The sequence below is a fragment of the Anopheles stephensi genome, chromosome 2 (genome assembly GCF_013141755.1).
Source record: "Anopheles stephensi strain Indian chromosome 2, UCI_ANSTEP_V1.0, whole genome shotgun sequence".
NCBI lineage: Eukaryota > Metazoa > Arthropoda > Insecta > Diptera > Culicidae > Anopheles > Anopheles stephensi.
Window position 1 is genome coordinate 919,755 of NC_050202.1, and position 20,456 is coordinate 940,210.

A 20,456-nucleotide genomic window follows, 5' to 3' on the forward strand; every position below is an offset into this window, starting at 1 on the left:
TTTAGTCCTGACCGGCAAAAGAACATCAAGGTGGATGCGGTTGTATCATAACCCCACAGTTCATGGCTAATGGGATCTTCTAACTACAACACACCGAGTGTTGCACGTTGCGAATTGAATTCACAAGAAAAGAAAATCGAATAAAACCCTGACGAAGGCAACAACAGCTATTCCTATTTCTTAAGAAACGTGCATGTTTGCCTTTGGCTCATCTGGAAGGAATCATCCCGAAGCATAACACAGCACACAAAAAACACATGCCGTTTTACTTTTGTTTTGTATTTGTTTCTTCACGAGACTCACACACGCACAAAAAATGGTGCCCTTTCTACTCGAGGACGCCATTGGAAACTTTCAGCACAGCGCAACATCCGCACCATAATGCGAAGAGGTGTCCCGAGAGAGCGACTGTATCATTTAGGGTCCATTTGTGTGGTCCATTTGCAGGGAGAGAAAAAAGAAAATGCGGGCGGTACCGTCCGCCACTTAGCACTTGAAACCATTTCCGATTCGCCGGACGACTAGCCCCTCAGGTTCCGTCCTCCTTTTTGGCCTTAAGAGTCCTCGGAGTGTTCTCAATGATTTGCCCAAAATTTTCGGTCACACATTCGCTCGCTGTGTAGGTTGCGGAGGTACTGCAGGGGCAGAGCTGGCGGGATTGATTCAATTTGGTCACCTGCGCCTTTCGATCATCCTGCCACCCCGGGCCCTAGGTTGCAAGAATAACAACTTCCTGGTTTCGGTTGTGCGTCCCTAAAGTGGCATTCCGACACTCAGCAACACTCATTTGATTCGATGCTCTTCCGGAAGGAGCTTGTTCGTGGGGCCATTCCGTGCAGAGCTGAACCGTCTGCTGTCGTTCCACAGTTTTTTGTTGTCCCATTCCGGAAGTAAACCCACACATACACCTACACAATGCTCGTCCCATTCGTTAGTGGATTTTATTTGTTTATTTAACCTAGAAACTCGGTGTGTCTCGTGTAGGGTGTAGGAGCATTTTTATCCAAACAAACAGCTACACTGTTCAATCCATTACCCTCCGGGAATTGTGCCAGAGTGTCCAGACTGTGCGATAGAGAGTAAGAAAGTGCCTACGCAACCGGGAGGATAAAAGGATAACCACATTTGCTACCCACGTTTTTTCTGCCTCTGTAACACCTTCTGCCCACCCTAAGTGAAACATCAGCTTGATCTAGAAATCGTTTATGTTTTCTGCCCATTCTGTGCCTGCGCTTGAATGGCGGCGAGTAGCAGCCTTAGGTCAGGAACTTTAAAAGCATCCGCTAGATCGGATCCGCTAAAGCGATGGTTCAATTGGCCCCCGGTTTGAAGAAGTCGCCATCCCGGTGACGCACTCGTTTGAAGGAGGAACTGGCTGCTCCATTTTCCGACCGGTGTGGCATACATTCTTGCGTGTGATCGTCTCGCACTGAATGGGACGAGTAGCTCGTTAGGAAGCAATTATCGGATTAGCTTAATTAACCTCCCACATGGGGTGACCTCCTTTTTTTCCCCCGTTTTATCCACTTCAACTAGCGCCGTTATCTGTCTCTTCCGTTTGCCAACGATCGCAAACGGTACGGAACGATAATGTTAGGCATTGATGCACACGCGGCAGGTCTCTCCCGCTGTTGCTAGGGAGAATCCAGAAGGTGAACAATGTCGCATCCAATATCGGTCATCCACCATTAGAAATCTATTCGGATGTAATCAATTTCGCTTTTTGCGAGCATCGAGCAGCGCGATGCTCATCTGACTCTGGAGTAAGTGGGCAATGAAATAAAAAGGGGAGCCGGTGAGCACTCTAATGATATAGAAAGCGTCAGAAAGCCAATAGCTGCACTCATAGCCAGAGCTAGAGGCAACAAATGCACTTGCCAATTATTTTTCAATAAGGAACAATAATTGCACTTCAAACACTTGGAGTTGAGTAAGAATTCTAGTGGGGAAATAATGAAGTGAGCATAAGGCATGAGAAGTTCTAGCGAAACGAATACGAAAAAGACTCAATATTTAATTATACGAAGTATTGCCAATGCCGAAGTATGGCGCTTTTTGTTGAAAGTCACCAATTGCCAGTTGCAGTTTAACCTTGGTCACACTTTATTGCTGGCCAAAGAAAAATGAGACGATGATTAAATTTCCATTACCATAAATTCGAGGGCAGCAAGGCTTCTTTTTTTTTTTGGTGGATATTTTTTTCCAACATTTCAATTTCATGGTTCCATCGTTGCCTTTTGCATACTTGCCCTTTACCTCCTCCTTCTGCTGCATCCATCCACATTCCATCTTCTCCCTCCACCAAGAATTCAAGACACCAGCAAAGCGATTTCACAGAAGGTGCTTGTGGTTAATTCTGGAGCTGCAAAATTTATTACGGTCACCATAATATTCGCCCTCCAACCGCTCGGTCGGTGTGGGAAATGAGAACATTTGGTCACGTCTGTGGCTAACTGTTGAACTCCTTAAGACATGCTGCCGCGTTGTGTCACTATGTTCCGAAGCAATATATCCGTTGCTCCACTTGGTCTCCTCAGTAACAACACCTCATGCGGTGGCCACCTCGGGACCAACTGCCCCCGAAACCGCAAATTAATGTTTCAATTCTGTCGACATTTTAATTTCGTCCCGACGTGACGCGTTCCGTGTGACAGTGCGTGCGACCAAAAGTGTGGTTTTTCGGCAAGCGAAATCTTCTTTGTTGGACACGGTAACGTTGGTGGTTGGTGGTGCTTTGCGTTAGTGGTTTCGTCTGTGGCATTAAAAACGGTTGCCTACGTGGCAGTGATTTTGAAGTTGACATAGATTAACCTTGAGAAGCGATAATGAACTGCTAGGCTTAGCACAAGGTTAGGTTAGTGACATTTGAACGGAGTTATTCATACTATCATTTACTCAGAACATCAGATAATCAGCAATATCTGCAATCGAACAAATTCAAACAATACACACAAACGTTCGCTCACGTCGTTCTCAACCAAAACCACGGGGCGCCTCCATCGTCCGCATTGGGCAGCGAAAACCAATTTCCTTTATTTTTTCCGCCTTCTTCACTCAACTAATGAGTTGCCACGGCACGCACGACCAAGCCAAGCGACGTTATAATCCACCACGACGGGGTTTGCTTCGCACGCAGAAAAATGCACCATGGAGTGGAGCACGATTGCAACGCGATGTTGCCGATGCGAGCATGTCGCGCGCTACAAACACACAAAGCCGGCAGCATGGGGGAAAACAGAAAAGATAAACACACTCGCCAAAGCAAATAAAGCCTGTCACAAACAATAAAAATGGATAACCGTGCTTCGAGCAGGTCGGAGCTAAGCACAAAGCTTTGCAGGAATTCACCGGAGGACGAAATATCGAAGCGAAAATAAAATATGAAGTGGGAAGGCGAGCTGGATTGGCCCCTTGTTCTTTTTCATCCGTCGGTACTGAGCTAAATGAAAACAAACAAACTAAATGCATCCTTAATCAGCGAGTAGTTCGGGAAAAATAAAGTTCAGTTACGCTTTGTGCAGCTTATCCTCTCGATGCCCGACGCTCCTTGGAGATATCGGAATTGTTATGTGCGCCTTTCATGGCCGCTCCGAATAGCAATGCGTTTTGTGTCAAGCTAGCGCGCACTCATTACCTATTCCAGCTGTGTGCGGCGATCGTTCTTATAAATCATAAACCCAATTTCAATGCCACTCATCCTGCGAGAACGCCTTCACTTTCCGTCGTTGCGCTGTCTCTTAGTGCCTGTGTGTTTTGTAAGACGACTTTTTTTTGCGCCAACTAAGCTGCTCATTACATGCAGGCGCACAGGTTTTCCATTTTCCGTTTCCTGTCAGACGGGCTCGTTGCGTTGTGGTTTCTCGTGGAGGTCGTGGTTGTGTGTTGCCATCCAGCGCAAGGTACATGACGTTTGAATTATGCAATCGTGTGTCAGTGCCGGCTTCCGTTCGCAATTTCTTATTACGTGCCAGCATTTATGCCACTCCGGATGTGAAGCGAAAGGAAGTGCGTGTACACAAAACACATCGGAATGCTTTGTTGTTTTGCCTTTCTTTTTTGTTGTTGGTTGGTTGGCTGTTTACATTCGAGAGTACGCCCCGGGAACCTGGCATCCGTCACGTTTCAGTTCATTTCGAGAAAAGCCCCTAAATGTAGGCAATGCGCGTTACATTTTTCCTGCACCATATGTTTGAATTCAGCAGAAAATACCGTTTTTATTGTAAAGTGGAACAAACAAGAATGGTGGTTGTTTGTTGCTGAATGCGTTGTGGCCAACAAGCCCAACAAATCGACGATAAAACAACCCTTTAAAATCAATAAAATCATCTGTCTTAAAGCAGAACAACCATGCGTAAATCACCCATCGCGGTGTACAGTGTATGGGCGAGGCGCTTTTCGTGACTGCACGTGGAGCAATAACAATAGAGCAACAGCCCTCTTAGCCAATACAATAGCAGTATTAGAAAAGCTCTTTCATCCGTCGATACAATTTGGCATCGCTCTTCCAACTAAGCTGCTTACGAAGCTTCAGTTCTCCATGGAAACTCCAAAGATCTAACAGCGAACGCTTCTGCCATTATTGCAATCACTTTGCACGCACATCCGGCTTCCCGGTGGGTGTCACATCCGGATAAGAATACACGCGTTATTGGGAAGCACTTGAATCGATGCTGCTTACCTTCAAGATCGACAACACGGCCGGCCCGTTTGAGCGCGCGGACCGCCTCCTCGTGCGTGGCGTCCCGCAGATCTTCACCGTTGACGGACAGGATGGCGTCACCGACGTACAGTCCTTTCGCGTTGTCCGCCGCCATACCGCGGAAGATTTTCGAGATCAGTATCGGCATCCGGTTTTCCCGACCGCCCTTGATCGAGATGCCGAGTCCATTGTTGTCCGACTTGATGACTCGCACCTGGTGGAGTTAGACGAGAGTATTAAAAGTTAGATATCAATCTTGATAAATTTTATAGACCAAACATTGTTCTGCGGCTGCGTTACATAAACCCCTGAAGAACTGTCAAGTAGTAAATTTACATTCCTGCCTTCCACGGTTGTTCCTAAAGCTGTTCAAAGAGCAATGAAACTGTAATCACTTTTCCTCCAAAGCTATGTACTGCCATTGTCCAAAATGTTGTTCACACTATCGGGGAAAAGCGCCGAGTCCATTGCTTTCGTGGAATTCCAACCAATCCATTGCCGATGTCCATAGGCAAAGGTTGGCACCAGCCGCCCAATGAGTCCATCAGTCTGCCAGAAAACATCGACCGAAATATTTTGCGTCCCAATCCCATCCAACCCACACCATACGCTGAATGTGGCCTGACAATTGGCCAAATTGACACCGAGCGAAAGGGTTTCCAGAGCGCGACCCACAAACAAACTCCCCGCATCGAGCCCGGTGTTTCCGTTTCTACTCACATGTCGCTTCTGGTTCGCCACCGAGTCGGGCACGTCACAGATCTCGGCGATGCCGTTGTCGATGCTGTTGTTGTTGCTGCTGTGGTTGTTGTTGGCGCCCGGTCCGTTGCTGTGGGTGTTGCCGTTAGTACCGTTCGTGCTGCTCGCGTTGCTGGTGCCGGTACCGGTCCCGTTGCTTCCTGTGCCACCGCCACCACTGTTGTTGTTGAGGAAATTATCGCCATTTAAGCCACCGCCCGCGCCCGGTATCCCGGACCCTGGGCCGACCCCGTTTGGTAGACTGACACTGCCGTTCGCTGTCAGCGGCGTGGATGCGTTAAGGCCCGTGCTCAGGTTTTCCGACGAGTGGATCGATGGCCCGGAAGCGCCCGCCGACGACGGTTGGGAGGAATTGTTCGAGCCATTGTTACCACTGTGGTTGCTCCTGGAAAGGATACGCACGATAAGGAAAAAAAGAGTGAGAGGTGCCATAAGCTCGGTGTGTTCATTGGAATTCGCACAAACCAGTTCAACCCTTTTGTGGGGATGACGCCAGGAAATCGACCGGCAACGAATATTTTCCTGGGATAGTTTGTGCTACCAAGGCTGATATTCGGAATGATAGTCGGAAGTGGTCAAATACCGGTCGTGATCATAGATTGATTCGAAGTCTTCCTAGCAACATATGCGTTCGTTTAAATTAACTTAAAATGAGCCCAAAAAAAATCAATCAATGTTCTGCGCTCCTAAATGAAGAAAATCCTGTGCTATTAGCATTGAATAGATTGTTGAGCAAATGTAAATCCTTTTCCCTTTTTCCCGCGATTGCTTTCTTATCAGCACTCAGCTCCGAAGTTGCAAATGGAATATACTAACCGCAGCGGAATACTAGACCATACTAGCCCAGGAACCGACATCGGTAGATTCGATTTCAAAGCGGAAGATAGTTTCCATCAATTACACTGGAAACTTTCCACTCGCTTGCGGTGGGTGGAAAGGCTTTGGAAGTGTTTGGCCAACTGCATGCTCTAAGGGATTCCTCGACGACCTAATACCGTTCGCTCGATGGCGCACCTAGCAGCTTACAGCGCGCGAAAGAAGAGTTTGTTTCCAATCGTTCTCTTTCAGGCAAAAGTTCAAGCAAGCAAGCAAGCGTGTTCAGTCGTGGGGAAGATGGCATCAAGCGAGCAGAAACATTTAGTCACCACAGGTGTGTGTCATAGCAGCTAGGTGTTTTGGGTGTTTTTCGGCGGCTGTACTCCGATCAATTGATTATGAAACTCAAGACATCTCGCATAATCAATCAACCACGATCGACACTGAATCCAAGGGCATCAGAAAATGCTTTTAATGTTCAAGCACATCCATGCACTAAAGATTGCCGGGTTTACATCTCACCCAATTTTAATATTCAATACTCCACACTGCTTGAATGGTAACAAAGCACGACCAAAACCACTTCTTTCAACTCTACTTTAACCTCAACTTCAGCAGAAAATCCCCGAAAAGAAACAGGGGTTTCCCTAATTTATCCCCAATTTCTCACACACACACACACACACACACACATCCAGCAGCATCGCTCTAGTCCATCGGTAGATGAGGCGTGAAGCTCACCCTGGCTGAAACTTTTCCCAGTAACAGCGTCAGGATCATCATCAGCCGAAACTTTTGCCGGATATGCCAGAGAGTATGTGATAATTTCGTGCGAAGAAAACCGACGATAAAGAGACACAGCACACCGGGCGGGCAGCAGCTGAGGATTAATGGGAGACTCGGCGCTGGTGTTTAGGAAAGGTTTCCTTCCGAAACCCGAACTACGAGTATGGGTTCTTCGCCCTTGATGAGGTGAAAAGGTCTTGTTCACACATTTTCAATACCTTCTGTGGGAAGAAAGGGAAGTCTTTGAGATTTCTCGATTGGTTGGGGTTGTCTAATCGTAGATTAAACAATTTTACCAAAATAAATCGATGATCTCCAGTCATGGACAATCGAAAGAGAGGATTTAAACTTCTTTTTTTGTTTTCTCGCCTTTGAAGTAGTTCAATAGAAAATAGTTAACTTACTCACATGCTCCACGGAAACCATCGAAAATGCTGGACGAAAGGAACAGGACGTAATGAAATATGTTAGGAACAGTCACACACCTTCTTCCCTTTCTTCATTCTTCTTGCCCCCCCTCTTCCTCTCGTAGCGTGCTCGATTCAATTAATTTTCCCGCAAAACGTGTTGCTCTGGGTGGAAAATTGATTAGTGACGGTAATTATTTATTAATCTTCCCCTCCATTTCCTGTTCGTCGGGCCGGGGATCGGTGGTCTTTCTGAGCATCTAGTGCCATTTTCACGGCATGTTTCATGATGGGCTATGGCTCAATTAGTGTGGCTTGCCTACTTAAACACACACATTCACGCCTGAATGGGAGGGAGGTTGGTGTGCGGAAATTATGCGTGATTAGCGATGGAAGGCACATACGCGTACACCCGGCCATATTCCCGAGACCAAACCCATCGGCATTTCTGGTCCATTGCCCGTACTAACCGTCGATGGGGCGACTGGGTTGGAGAAAACCACGTGCATCTAGCACGAGACATTTCTTCGTTCTCCGAGTCCCGGAGCGAAAAGGAAAAGTCCGGAGAGAGTGTGGTGAAAATGCTGGACAACTTCCTCGTCGCTACTTGATTAACATCTATATTCAGCCACGAACGGCGGCGTCCCCTCGGACGTCGGCTCCCAGGAGTATTCTGCATGTGTGTAATGAAATGCCTGGACAGTAGGCAACGGAAATGAGCCATGGAAATTGTCGAACGGATAGACACTAACCAACTGAGAGAGGGAGAGAGAGAGAGCATGTGAAAGGAAAAAAGGCTCTGCCAGGCCAAGGCATGGCGAGCCCAAATGAAAACGTGACTAGGTTGTAGTGGATTATAGGTAAATAATCTCATACCTGGACCACCCGGTCTTCTGTCGCACGCGCATCCCCATATGTCGCCGACTTCTTTTTTTCTCCTCTCCGCGTGTGCATGCATCAATCGGGTCTATTGAATCAAATTAAGATTGCCTAAGGCTAGTGAAGTGTGTGTGTGTGTGTGTGTGTGTGTGTGTGTGTGTGTGTGTGTGTGTGTGTGTGTGACTTTGGTCTTCTGAGCAGAAACGTGGCCGGAATTCTGTGCCATATATTTATGCCCATGTTGTTTACCCATCTGGAAACATTCCTGCATGTTCGGGCACACTTTTATGCGGCGTCAGCTTCATGACAAGGCGATGATCTAATTTCACGCATACCCACCCATCGAGCATCGATAATGGTGTGGTCAAATAAATCGCCTTAGGTTAGGCGAATGCGTCGATGAATATTCGATTTATTAATAAGAACAGATAATCTTCGCCGGGAGCCCGTAAACTCGGCAAGTGCGGCTATAAACAATCTATAATCAATTGGACGAAAAGATTGATTTAAGTTGCCATTAAAAATGTATTAAAAATAATTTTAATTTAATTTCACCATTTGACTCATTTTATCGGGATGATCCCCCAACACACATGTGTTATGTCCTCGGCGTCTTTATCGGTCGGTTGGAACACAAACGCATCCTCCAATGTCACGCAACTAAAAGCGATAAATTTTACGCCAAATTTCAAACCGCGCTCGCACATTTTATTAGCCATTAGTTTCAATTACCTTCAATTTTCCGCCTCGTTCAGAGCGAAAGTGTGATGGTGTGGTGCGTAATATTGGCATGCATCCTTTATTGGCCCCGTTTGGTTCCGACCCCATCCTGGTGTCGTTCGGTTCATATTCGATTCATTAAAACTGCCACCATTCCGGACAACTTTCAAGTACCCATTTTCTTCTGCTGGGAGTAAAAAAACGGAGTTCTGCCCCGTATTCCCGACTTCCTGTGAACCTCCGGAAAAATTCGACAACAAAAGACGTACGATACTCCACAAAAGCCGTTTGAAGAGCGGGAAATGTCGTCCATACATTAACCTTCCGAAAAAGCCTACCGAGCCTACGGGTCCATTCTGACCAGCGGACTAGGTGAAGCCGGTGCTAGAGAGTGGGAAAAGTTTGTGGCTTCGTAAATGGCCACCCTAATTGCTTACCGCATGCGCACGAACCATATTGTGAGGCTCGGAAAAAAAGGCTCCGAATCCACCCAAAATGGTGTGCCGCCAGCAACGCACGTTAGAATGTGTCTAACCACTTTTCTCAGAGTCCCGTGTCCACCGGGTCCTCCTCGCTGGCGGAGCGTTTTCTTTCCTCCGACTGCAATGGATGTGGTTTATGGGGTCATTTTGGGCGGGAAACACCTGGCAACGATGCTTTTACGGTGGCTTTATAGAGCATTTCTATAATGCCTTTGTGCCGGTGTGCCGTGTCGGTAAATGAAAAACTGATGGGAAATTCCTTACTGTGAAGATATCAATTTAAAACACTTGGAAAAGTGAAATTGCCCCATAAAAGAGTGCCTGGTGTCGCGTTTGATGAAGCTTTACGTGTTTATCTTACCGTGAATAAATTACCGCCGGATTGAGTGTGTCCCACATTTGACTACACTTACGGGTGTGTGATTTCGTCATCACTTTTTAGTTAATTTCTTTTCTTCCGAGACCTGCTTCTTCGGTGCGTCATATAGCTAAAGGGCGGCCGAATTCGTTTCATCTCGCAACTAAACCGAAGCATCAATAAACCGATTGCGTTTCCGATTCGTTTCCCAAACCACAATCCGTGATGCAAATCGGGCTAAAAGGAGGGCACAAGGACCCGAAAAAAACGGATTTCTCGTGTAGTCCGTAGAGTTTGCGACGGGCAAAAAAACAACACCATTCGATTGCACAACACACCAAACCGCAAACTACGCAAGCGGCCAAAACTTCAAAACCAACCGAACGAACGGGCCAGCAAAAAGGGGCCCCCGGAAAGTGTCCTCCCAGAAAAACCACACTCGATGTTTTTGGATTGGAAAATCAAAACACTGGCGCGCTGCTCCCTAACGGGCACGAACTGCGTCTGGACTGGACATTGGACTGCAAGGACTGCACTGGATGCTGATGTTGCTGCTGATGCTGCTGCAGACAGAATTCGTTTATCCAGACGCTTCGTTTACGATGCGTTATGCCATTGACAGTCGGTCTCCGGTACGTTCCGGCGTCCGGTGAAGGATTAATTAAACCTGACTCGTTTCCGCAAATCGAGAGCAAGCGGGCCATCCGTTCTGGTGCCCCGATTTTTATTCACCTTGCCCCGAACAAACACGCTCTTCTTTAGTTTTTTCATCAGCTGTGTCGAGCACGCTGATGTTCTTCTATCCAGTTCCGCACAGAGCGAGAGAGAGAGCGCGCGAGGATGCATGATGCGTGGACTGGAGTTTTTCAAGGTTCGCCCAAAGAGATCGTCGTAGTATCGCGCACTGTACACGGGCTACCCTAATTTTGCCATTTCCGGCCATTTTCCTTGCACAAACACAACGTTCTGTTCCAGGTGAAACTGGAAATCCTATTCACCACAAATTGAATGTTCGGCAAGGAAGGAAAACAAATTAAAGTGTGGATAAAAATTGCTCCAATTCAATTTCGAAAAATCCTCGATCGAAATGGACTAGCCATCTAAACTGGGCCAGACCAAAAAGAGGGGGTTCTAGCTCTGATCTGATTAACTGTTAAACGTGACATTCAAACCCCTCGTAATGCTTTGTTCTGGGACTACTTTCCCTTTGTGCAATAGTGAATGCTATAATCGTCCGAGTATCATTACAAATGGATGACCGATACAACACAGGATTCGCGGATAAACCCAATCAACCAAACATCCAGCTCTCGTGACCTCGGTCCGTTATTTGCATGCAATGCATTTTTATCTGTACATCAAATTTAATTGACCATACGTCGACATTATTTCACTTGACTCAACCCTCTACGCCCTGTAGAACGATAAGCGTGTGGCATCGGGCTGTGTGGCGTAGGATAAAGCTGACGTGGCCGGAGGATGTGGTTGGCCACATTAATAAATTTGATATCAATCAGTCAATCATGAACCACGCGATTGGAGTGAATTGCAGAATGGGTTGGTGCGTACGTTTAAACACGTACACACCGAGCCCCGACCTTTGTACAAAGTGAACCTGGTTGAGTAATGTTTGCAAGCAAAAAATACAAACATTCCTGTATTGCTGAACCTTTTTGCAATATAGCGCAAGGGTTCAGCGTTATGAGCACAGCGAGGTGTAATTATTTGATGACAATAAAACAACAACACTCGTATTTCAATCGGAAATATGGCCAACCATAACGATGCATAAGATATTAACAATTATAATTTCACTTCGGTCCACAATAAATTCAATTAAAATGCAATAAAGCTGATATATTTAATTAATGTTGATACTTCCAACAATAATCATACAACTACAAGTAATTATATACTCTTCGCTGGAGGCAATCATGAGCAAAACGGCGCTCAACTATGTATCGGGATTGCCTAACTTTAGGCGCAAATAGGAGAAATAAGTTAAATTTGAAAAAAACCGCTTGAATTTTAAAATTTTCTTTCATCTACCTACCCTAATGTGCCGTTCAGTGTGGTTGAGTGATCGATCGGTTCGCAGGCTTCGTCCAGGCTGACGGAAATGTATTCCGTCTCCAGGCTGACCGATACGCGGTACCACGCGCCACGCACTCTCGTCTCCAGGATGCCGCTCCGGACGCCGCCCGTAGCCACGATCGATGCCGAGCCTGGGCTCGTTCGACTGATGGTGCCCGATTCTACCATGTTGAGAGACGCAACGTTGCTTTCGCCCCCGAAACCGAGCCGAAGAAAGGGGGACGGGCAGGACGCGGGATTAATTTCACCGGTATGTTTTAGGACTTGTTCTTTTGCTCCAAAATCACTTGCTTCTCCGTTCGTTTGAAGTGTGTGTGCGTGTTTTTGTTGTTGGTTCCCTTTAAGGATTGTACTCGGTTTCGTCCTCTGCTAACGATACCCAACTACGGGACCCCGGTAGGCCATTACGCGATCGAAGCAGCGTGCTGCTTATTGTTTGCCGCGCGAATTGCTGTGAAGGAAAGGAGAAGAAAATTTGGGAAAAAATTATTTTCACGGAAACCTTTCAACACTGATGAAATATGTTTATTTTGCTCGTTTTATACATTAACGAAAATCGATTATTTTGTGATAAAATGGAAAAAAAATTGTGAAAGTGAGCAGTAGTAGTAGCTAGCCATCAAGAAGAAGCTTCCCTGCATAAGCCATCATTTACAAACTCAACTCGTCAAGTGCCCTTTTGCAAAGATGCTTACACACAACTGAATGTGCCGCAAGAGTCCAGGACGGAAAGAAAGGACCGCTTTCAAATTATTCCCTCCACTCGAAGCTCATCATAATTCCCGCTAGTTATTTCCGGCAAACCCTACCAACGCCCGAGAGACAAAACCCGAACAACGCTGAGTTGAGTAAACATTTTCGTCCTCTTCAAAGGCTTCCTCCAAACGGCACTACTGTCGGCCGAGTCGGCAAAGGCCGGAAGAAAAGTACAAAGCAAAGCTTCCGGGATGACACTTGAGCCGGCTTTTGCTCAAGTATGCCGGTTCGCCCAAATTTCGCGTGGGCGCAGATTCTTCCGCAGGTGGGCAGATGTTTTTATCCACGTGCCCGATTTTCTTTTTTCTCGTTTTTCCGCTTTCACATCGCGCCACAAACTTTGCTGTAAAATGGAACTACTACCACGCTTGGTGAGGATGGAATGGCAAGGCTCACGGGTTCGCAAGGTGCGAATGATGGCGAATTTCTTGAAATGGATCACGGCGAATAGGAGCGAAACGTTCTCCCGAAAAAAGCTTTCTTCCTTCCAATTTGATGTGCTAGCGTTTTAGTTCTTCTTAGGCCACCGAAAACTTTCCTAAACTGGCAAAACTTTGGTCGGTTTGGTTGGAACGACGGGAGGGATTATCCAACCAGCCCGAAAAACAACGCGCTCGGCAAGACAGTAATGTGAAATTATGATAATTGAAACTTTCGCCCCACAAAGGCTTCTCTCCAGCGCAGAAGCAACAAACCGCGCCAAGAAGCTGAAACGAACGGGAAAATCGCTCTGTTCGTGAATAAATTCAACATAAACTATGCCGAGAACAAAACCTAGCAGCGTTTTCCCGTGCGACGGACGGTTCTCTATGTCAAGGACAGGACGAAGAATAATCATGCACAAATACGCAATTTTGTGCCGCTTTGAGCGAGCACCTGCAACGGGCCAAACTTTCGGTGCCCTCGGTGGATGGCGAAACCTTTTTGACTTTTCTTCTGCTCAGTTGTTTCATGCACTTTCTGCCCGCTGAACGAATGCGTGGTTAGTTGGCTACGGGGTTTTTTTCTAGTGCATTCTAGCATTTTCTAGCAGTCAACGTCAAGTGGTACTGCTTTTGTAGATTTCATCTTTAAAGCTTACGTGCGGCAGACGCTCATATTGAGGTACGAACGCTCAAGAGTTTTAGCCCTTGGGATATTCGTTCCTTTTTAGGGGTTTTTTAATGCAAAAGTAAAAACAAAAGTCTCTTGCGTTTGAACGAGATGAATATTAAACAGCTGAATGAAATAAATTTCTTACTTTTCGTATAACTCAGTCAAGTCCGGGAATCAACATTCAGTGTGTCTACTGTGGAGTCAGCGAATTATGAATGGAATTCCGTTTTACAAAAAAATAAAAGGGCTCTCGTGTACCTTCTTTTAATATCACTAATGATGCTCATTTTATCTACATATCTTTGAGGTGGTATCCCAACCTTAACTAGGCTTAACCGTATCCCCCATAAGTGATTGATATTCCACAAACTTTATTTCCACCCGGACAACTCCGGACCCGGTTTCGGTGATTAATGTGGTTTTCCGTAAAAATCCTGCTCCTCTAAGCAGGACCTTTATTTGTCTTCAATAAGCTCACCTTTCTTGCCATAGTAGAAAGCACTTCCTGCCAAACGCTCATCCATGCAGTGGTTTGTTTGGTACCCCCAACGCAAGCATGTGGTGGGTGAGTAACTAACACAAAATTGATTACCGATGTCCCATTTGTCTAGGGAACTTCGCAATAGCCAGAAATTCGTGTGTCATCCATTTCGCAAATGTGTGGCATTTGTCGTGTCTAGTTGTGGAGAGAGGTAACATTTCCTCAATTTTGCTCCAATTTTTAACCACCTTCGGATCGGAACGTATCGTCTACTTTGGTGGACCTCTGGAACTGTTTGTTCGAGGCTCAAAACAAGCCAGCGTGGTTTTCGGGTTTCTGGACCACGATTTGACTACAAATGTAGGTCTTCCTTTTTGTCCGAGACGTACGTGTTCTAGTTTTTCCCCCTCCAGATTTCATGCGAATGTGATCATTATTGCGAGAGACTCTTTTTTCGGTGCTGGAGGTATTGTCCCAAGTACGAGAAACAGTTGCTGCTGAAGCTTAATTGAAAAGTCGTACATCGGCAGGGAAATCATTGACCACTCAGGACTCCCACGTTTTTCCCAGGGCAAAACAGGGACGGGATTATTGGGAAAATGTTCAACAAACTCTCCTTGCCACACACACACACACATCGCTATGGTTCGTGTGGGTAGATCGATACATCTGTTTTTTCTGCCTGAAAAAAGACACGAACGAGTAGAAGCGGAATGGAAACTATTCCTTCGTACGCTCCAACGAAATCATGGTGTCCTACCGGTATTCGCTCCGTTGAAGCAACGCCTCTGTTGCTACGTGAGTTTGGTTTGTTGCAGACGAAATTTCCTTCGACGTTTCCTATTGGATTGATTTGTGAGGACACAGCCCATGTCCAGCCAATGACCAACGGTGGTTAGCTTTTGTGTGATGTTATCTCATTTAGCTGATGATGGAACTTGTTCGTCGGTGTACGGTGAGTGAAGGAAAAATACTCAAGTTGAAATTATTATTGTACTTGCCAGAACGACGGTTACATGATATACGGCTTCAAAAATAAGCTCTAGCAAATGCAGCACTGCAGAACGATATTCGTAAGCATTACGCACACAGGCAAGCAAGGAGTCGCTTCAAGGACCAGCTGCGAAATTCGGAAACACCTACCTGCGTAGTTGCAAAAACGCATAACACTTTTTGCTAGTATTTTTCCATTTTTTTTAAGAAAGATGTTTCGTTCCGGCGCTTTTCGCACGAGGTATTATGCAAAGCAAGAGAAGATGGCGTTTAAAGTACGCACAACAACCATTGCCGATGCTGTGCTTTTCTCATCATATACTCATCAAGGTAGGTACGCCTGGGTGCGCATCCCAAAAAAAATCCCCCACATTTTTCCCACTCCACAATTCCACGTTCGAGTAACCGAAAACCGAGAAGGCAGAGAAAAGAAATACATAAAAGCTGATGCCTGTCCTCTTTCCAATTTTTCGGAGTGGAAATATTCACGCAAGCTCACCTGAGTGTGGCATCAGCTTTTAGCACAGATCCGACTGCGAAGGCTGGTTGGCTAGAAGATTAATTTTCCTACTGAAAGTATTACAATCAGCTTCAAACCAAAGAAACTCGCGCGGCTTTCATCTAAAAACTCTCCCATTTTGCCTTTTCGCTTGATGGATATGGCACCGTGCCGTGGGTTGGGAACGAAGGAACGAAATCCACCAGCCACGAGCGATTAGCTGATATGCATCGTTTCGGTGACAACTTTGCGCCCGCTCGTGGCTGCTGTGAGCCTTGCCATTTTTCCTTGGCAACCGACAACAGACACCTAACTACATGGTACGTGATGAAACCTCGACCGCTGTCTGGTGGCATATCTGGAGCTGGAGTAACGCACAGAACGTGGAACTGCTGCGGATGACTCTTCTGTAACAATTCCAAGCGCCCACGAGCCACGCGAATCTCTTGGCACGACTGGTACCGATCTTATGCTTCGCTCGAAGTAACTTTCTGATCAAAGCTGTCTTTTGTGACAACGCCTTAAGAGGATAACGTGGGGGATTATTTTGACTGAATACATATTTTCTAATCAAAATGTTTTTCTTTCGCGTTTTATAGAATGCAAGATTGTTATATATTTTTAAAATGTCTTAATATGGCTCTCTGGAGAACTCTCTTTCACGAAATTACCCAAAATTCTTCCCCATGCAGATCATAATAATTTACCCATGAAAACCTTTTTCCCGCGATCGTTCCGTTTTACTGTCCGAATCGCCAAAAGCTTCATCTTCATCCAAATTTACATTGAGGCTGCGGCATACACATGGCGCGTACCACCGTTCGAGCAAATCCCCAGAAGTGGACTTTGGAAACTTTTGAAGCACTTCCTTTCCCTGGGGAAGTGTGTGCTTGTGTGCGTGTGTGTGTGTGTGTGCGCGCATAATGGCACAAACCTTTTATTTTTCCAACAAACACGTTCGCCTTACTACCACGCACAAAAACAGAAAAAAACACACACACACCAACGGAAGTGTCAGGTTAGTTTCGTTAAACTGTGCTTTACGCTTCCACTTTCAGACCATGGAGGAAAAACCACAGTCACGGTTTCAAGCCCGGCTTGGTGCTATCTGCGGTGTGCTCGACTACTACTAACACCGGAAAACTCCGACACCGACTTCCTTCCTGTTGCCGCGGAACAACAGTGCCAGCTGAGGTGGAAAAAATACTCGCCCGCACTCCTCACATACACACAGGCAGGAAAATGGGAAATGTAAAAATGAGTGTGTTTAATTAAACAGGGATTAGATATCGCTTCGGGGAGCCGCAAGCCCACCAGAGAGAACCTCGGCTGTTTACGACAGGTTCCCTTTGTTTTCCCAAATCGGGCACACCGACGGCAGCATCCTTCATTTTTTCGTGGAGGCCATTGTCGAGGTAGAAGGAATGCTTTTTAGAATTTGTAGATACGAAAAGTTATGCCTGCTGGCGCTAGGTGTCAAAAGTAAGCAGAGCTAAATGTGAATCGTTTTAAATGCTTATAAGTGTGGAAAAAGTGTGTGATTTGCTAGCCGGGAGCAGGATTTCATCACTTTGAGGTGGTTTAAAAAATTGCTGGAGCTTCTGAAATGAGCTTCCTGAAAACTATCCTAGGAAATCACTTGGGCCTCATCGTTTTCCCCCTGTTCTTTCACATCTGTCACCACGAAAGTGGATATAAATGGTATGAAAATTCGGAAAAGCCTACGTATTTTAAAGTGCTAAGTTACTCAAGTACAACCAAGAGAATACAACGGACACGCCGGGTGGTATTACAGTTTTTATGTTTGCCTTATCCACTCTCATCGGAGTTGCCAGTGTGGACTGTGGTTTTGAAATGTAAATATAAGGACCAGGGGTACCATTTTCGCATCTCTTGCTGCTGCTTGCCGGTGTCTTGCCATGCTTTATTATGGTTTATGTTTCACGTATGATGCTTGTGCTCTCTAAGTGGTATCGCACCTGCCGAAGATCGATGAAAGCTGACTGAATTTTTGATCCACACACTACGGTGCTTGACAATTTTCCTGAAGTGTTCCAAGACGCATCGCTAGGAGAGGAAAAACTTGAACACACCAATGATGATCCAAACGCGTGAAGCCCAAACTCTAGATCAAAATACGCAATTGAGCTTTACTTAGGCAAATGAAACTCTTTCCACAGCTTTGTAGGACCTGTACATACCATGTTTTTTGGATACAGTTGTCACTTTTATATAACTTCGATTACATTGAAGTTGTAAATGTATTTGAGTGATAATTCTTCCACGATCAATTTACCGCAAATCGGCTCATCGGCTCCGTGTTCCTGGAAGAAGTCACATAACAAAAATCCTCACTGAAACCATTGATTTATAGGAATTTTCACGAGCGCCTACACAAACGCAGCACTCATTTTATGATCGTTTTTATCCTCGCCCCCCGTGGGCAATAGCGAGGATATGCACGCATTAATTACCACGCAACGAAAGCTTTTACGTGCATATAAAAATATTGCTCGAGTGATTTAAATAACTTGCGCCACCCGTTTCCAGTTTGACCGTCCTCGCCCTTAGGGCACCAGGTTAAACCGGTGGAAAACTCTTCCCGATAAGCAAAATAAATAAATGGAAATCAACTTTTATAGCCCACCAGCACGGTAGAGTAAAATATTTGACACAATATTTCATTGCCACCGACCAAAAAAAAGGCCCTCAGAACGATTTTCCACCCCACCTTCTCCCCCCTTTTTCCCTCTTTTCAAACCCCATCCGAAAAAGTCCCTTCGAGCTGATTTTCCATCCCCACTAACCATTGATGACCTTTTGCCCGAGATCGTGGTTCGTAACTGTCGCCGACCAAAGCCACGGTCCGTAGTGCGGTGGGTGTTTGGGCAGTTGTTTGACAAACGTCCCAAAGAAACTGCCCACTTTATACCGACCTGCAACCTTCCTCCACCTTCTGTTTCCTCTGCTTCTCCTTTCTCTAGCTAGAACCCCTGGCAAGTTTCCTATCCCCGGATTCGAAAAAAAGGACAGCGAGTCGCTTACCCACCGGGACCAATCTCCACACAAATTTAATCCCACTACGTAAAGCCCACACACACACACACTCCCAAACCCACATACACCCACAAAATGAATTGCGCACTTGCGAAGCATATCCCTTTCGAGATCCCAAACTAATAGCTTTTGGAGGGACGATAGAGAAGAAAAAAAATCCCCCACAAGTCTAGAACACGAAATTCGTTTAGATTAGAGCGAGGGCTTCAGTTTAATCTCCCGAAACTAGCCTAACCTTATCGTTTGCATCACCCAGCTTTTCGGGTTATCGTTTAGCTTTGCCGCATATATTATAATGGGAAAGAGTTTTGCCCAACACCCTTTGTGGTTCAATCCAGCACGTGTGAACGGGGCGCGAACGACACTCAGCATACGGATGGCTTATACATGAGTTGTAACCACCACATCCGCCACCGATGATCTATGGGTCCGTGCTGAGCTTCGTCAACCCCTTTGCAGCATGCCACACTTGGCTAATGATTCATCCCGAGACACCAAGCTCCTCTGGCACAACCTGGGCACAACGCATTCAAAATGTCACTGCCGAGATTAGGATGAATAAAGCGGCTTTTCCGTGAAATTTTAATGCTGATGCTGCCTGTGCTGCCGGCTGGAGCACCGACAAACATTGTGCCGGAAGGAACCAATATGCTCTCCAGCATCATCATCAGCATCATCATCAAAGGTATGCTCAGAACGACGAATCAATTTGCTAGCACAGCCATTTTCCTAGAACAAATCACCCACGGCTCATTGCAGTAAATTTAGAGTGTAATTAATTGAAATGTGCGTGAGCTGGGACGTTCCGGAAGCTAGTTTGGGGTTTGCTGACAGAACGAGTAGCAGTTGTTTTTGGTATTAATTAGCGCTGATGTGGTGTGCATGTTGTGCTCTTGTTTTAAAATAACATTATTCTCATGAATTTTACGCACTAGCGGAATATGGCTAGAACATGTGCATCGTAGTGATTCAATTATTCCTCTCAATAATGCACTGGTATTACTCTTTCCGGTATAGAGTGAAAAAAAAACCGCTCACTCGCTCACCCTTAGTCAGTGGGCCAAATGGAGAGAATATTGCATTACGCTGCATCGAACTGTCAACTGGGAGACTCGGGATGCATATTGAATAGTTGCATGCGTGCATGAGAGCAAACCCGGACCCGAGAAAAAAAAAACCCCGAGAATGATGCCACCTAAAATATGTATCAGAAAACCTCCACCGGAAGTGCTTATGACAGGGTAAAAAATCCTCGTAGAAAAACAAAGCACATCACCGGCAGTACAAAAGCGCACGCCAATGGCCTGACGTTGACATTCTTTTGATGTCATCCGCATACACCCACGTTTGTACGCACGGCCGCCACACCGGAAAGCGGATGAAGAATGTGGATGAAAAAGCGTTTCGCAAACGTCAACTGGCAAACCCCCGAGCGGAGGGGAGGATCAGATTCTATGCAGGAATCTAGATTAATCATAATCCCTTAGCGCGTCCTCAGCATAGAATTCACCACTCACGCGCCCTTTTTCGAAACTGCAGTCCATACTCGGCAGTTTGAGAGTTCCATTTGATGTT

The 20,456-nt window shown here is 46.0% G+C and overlaps 2 protein-coding genes across 12 annotated transcripts in view; one reads left to right on the forward strand and one right to left on the reverse strand.

Moving 5' to 3' along the window:
* LOC118504732 (1-phosphatidylinositol 3-phosphate 5-kinase-like) overlaps nucleotides 1-20,456 on the forward strand; it is a 110,952-nt gene that overhangs the window by 48,026 nt on the left and 42,470 nt on the right. The window contains exon 1 of one of the 5 annotated variants that reach the window (XM_036039591.1): nucleotides 15,574-15,655. The exons of the other annotated variants lie outside the window; for them this stretch is intronic. Within the exon in view, the coding sequence (XP_035895484.1) occupies nucleotides 15,589-15,655 (67 nt within the window). The 5' untranslated portion in view covers nucleotides 15,574-15,588. Of the gene's footprint in view, nucleotides 1-15,573; nucleotides 15,656-20,456 lie in introns of those variants that run through there. 5 annotated transcript variants of the gene reach the window in all.
* LOC118504734 (beta-1-syntrophin) overlaps nucleotides 1-20,456 on the reverse strand; it is a 96,649-nt gene that overhangs the window by 43,743 nt on the left and 32,450 nt on the right. For all 7 annotated transcript variants that reach the window (XM_036039603.1, XM_036039606.1, XM_036039602.1 and 4 more), the window contains 3 exons: nucleotides 11,960-12,451; nucleotides 5,420-5,843; nucleotides 4,679-4,913 (listed from right to left, as the gene is read on the reverse strand). In XM_036039603.1, the coding sequence (XP_035895496.1) occupies nucleotides 4,679-4,913; nucleotides 5,420-5,843; nucleotides 11,960-12,168 (868 nt within the window). In that variant the 5' untranslated portion in view covers nucleotides 12,169-12,451. The remainder of the gene's footprint in view (nucleotides 1-4,678; nucleotides 4,914-5,419; nucleotides 5,844-11,959; nucleotides 12,452-20,456) is intronic.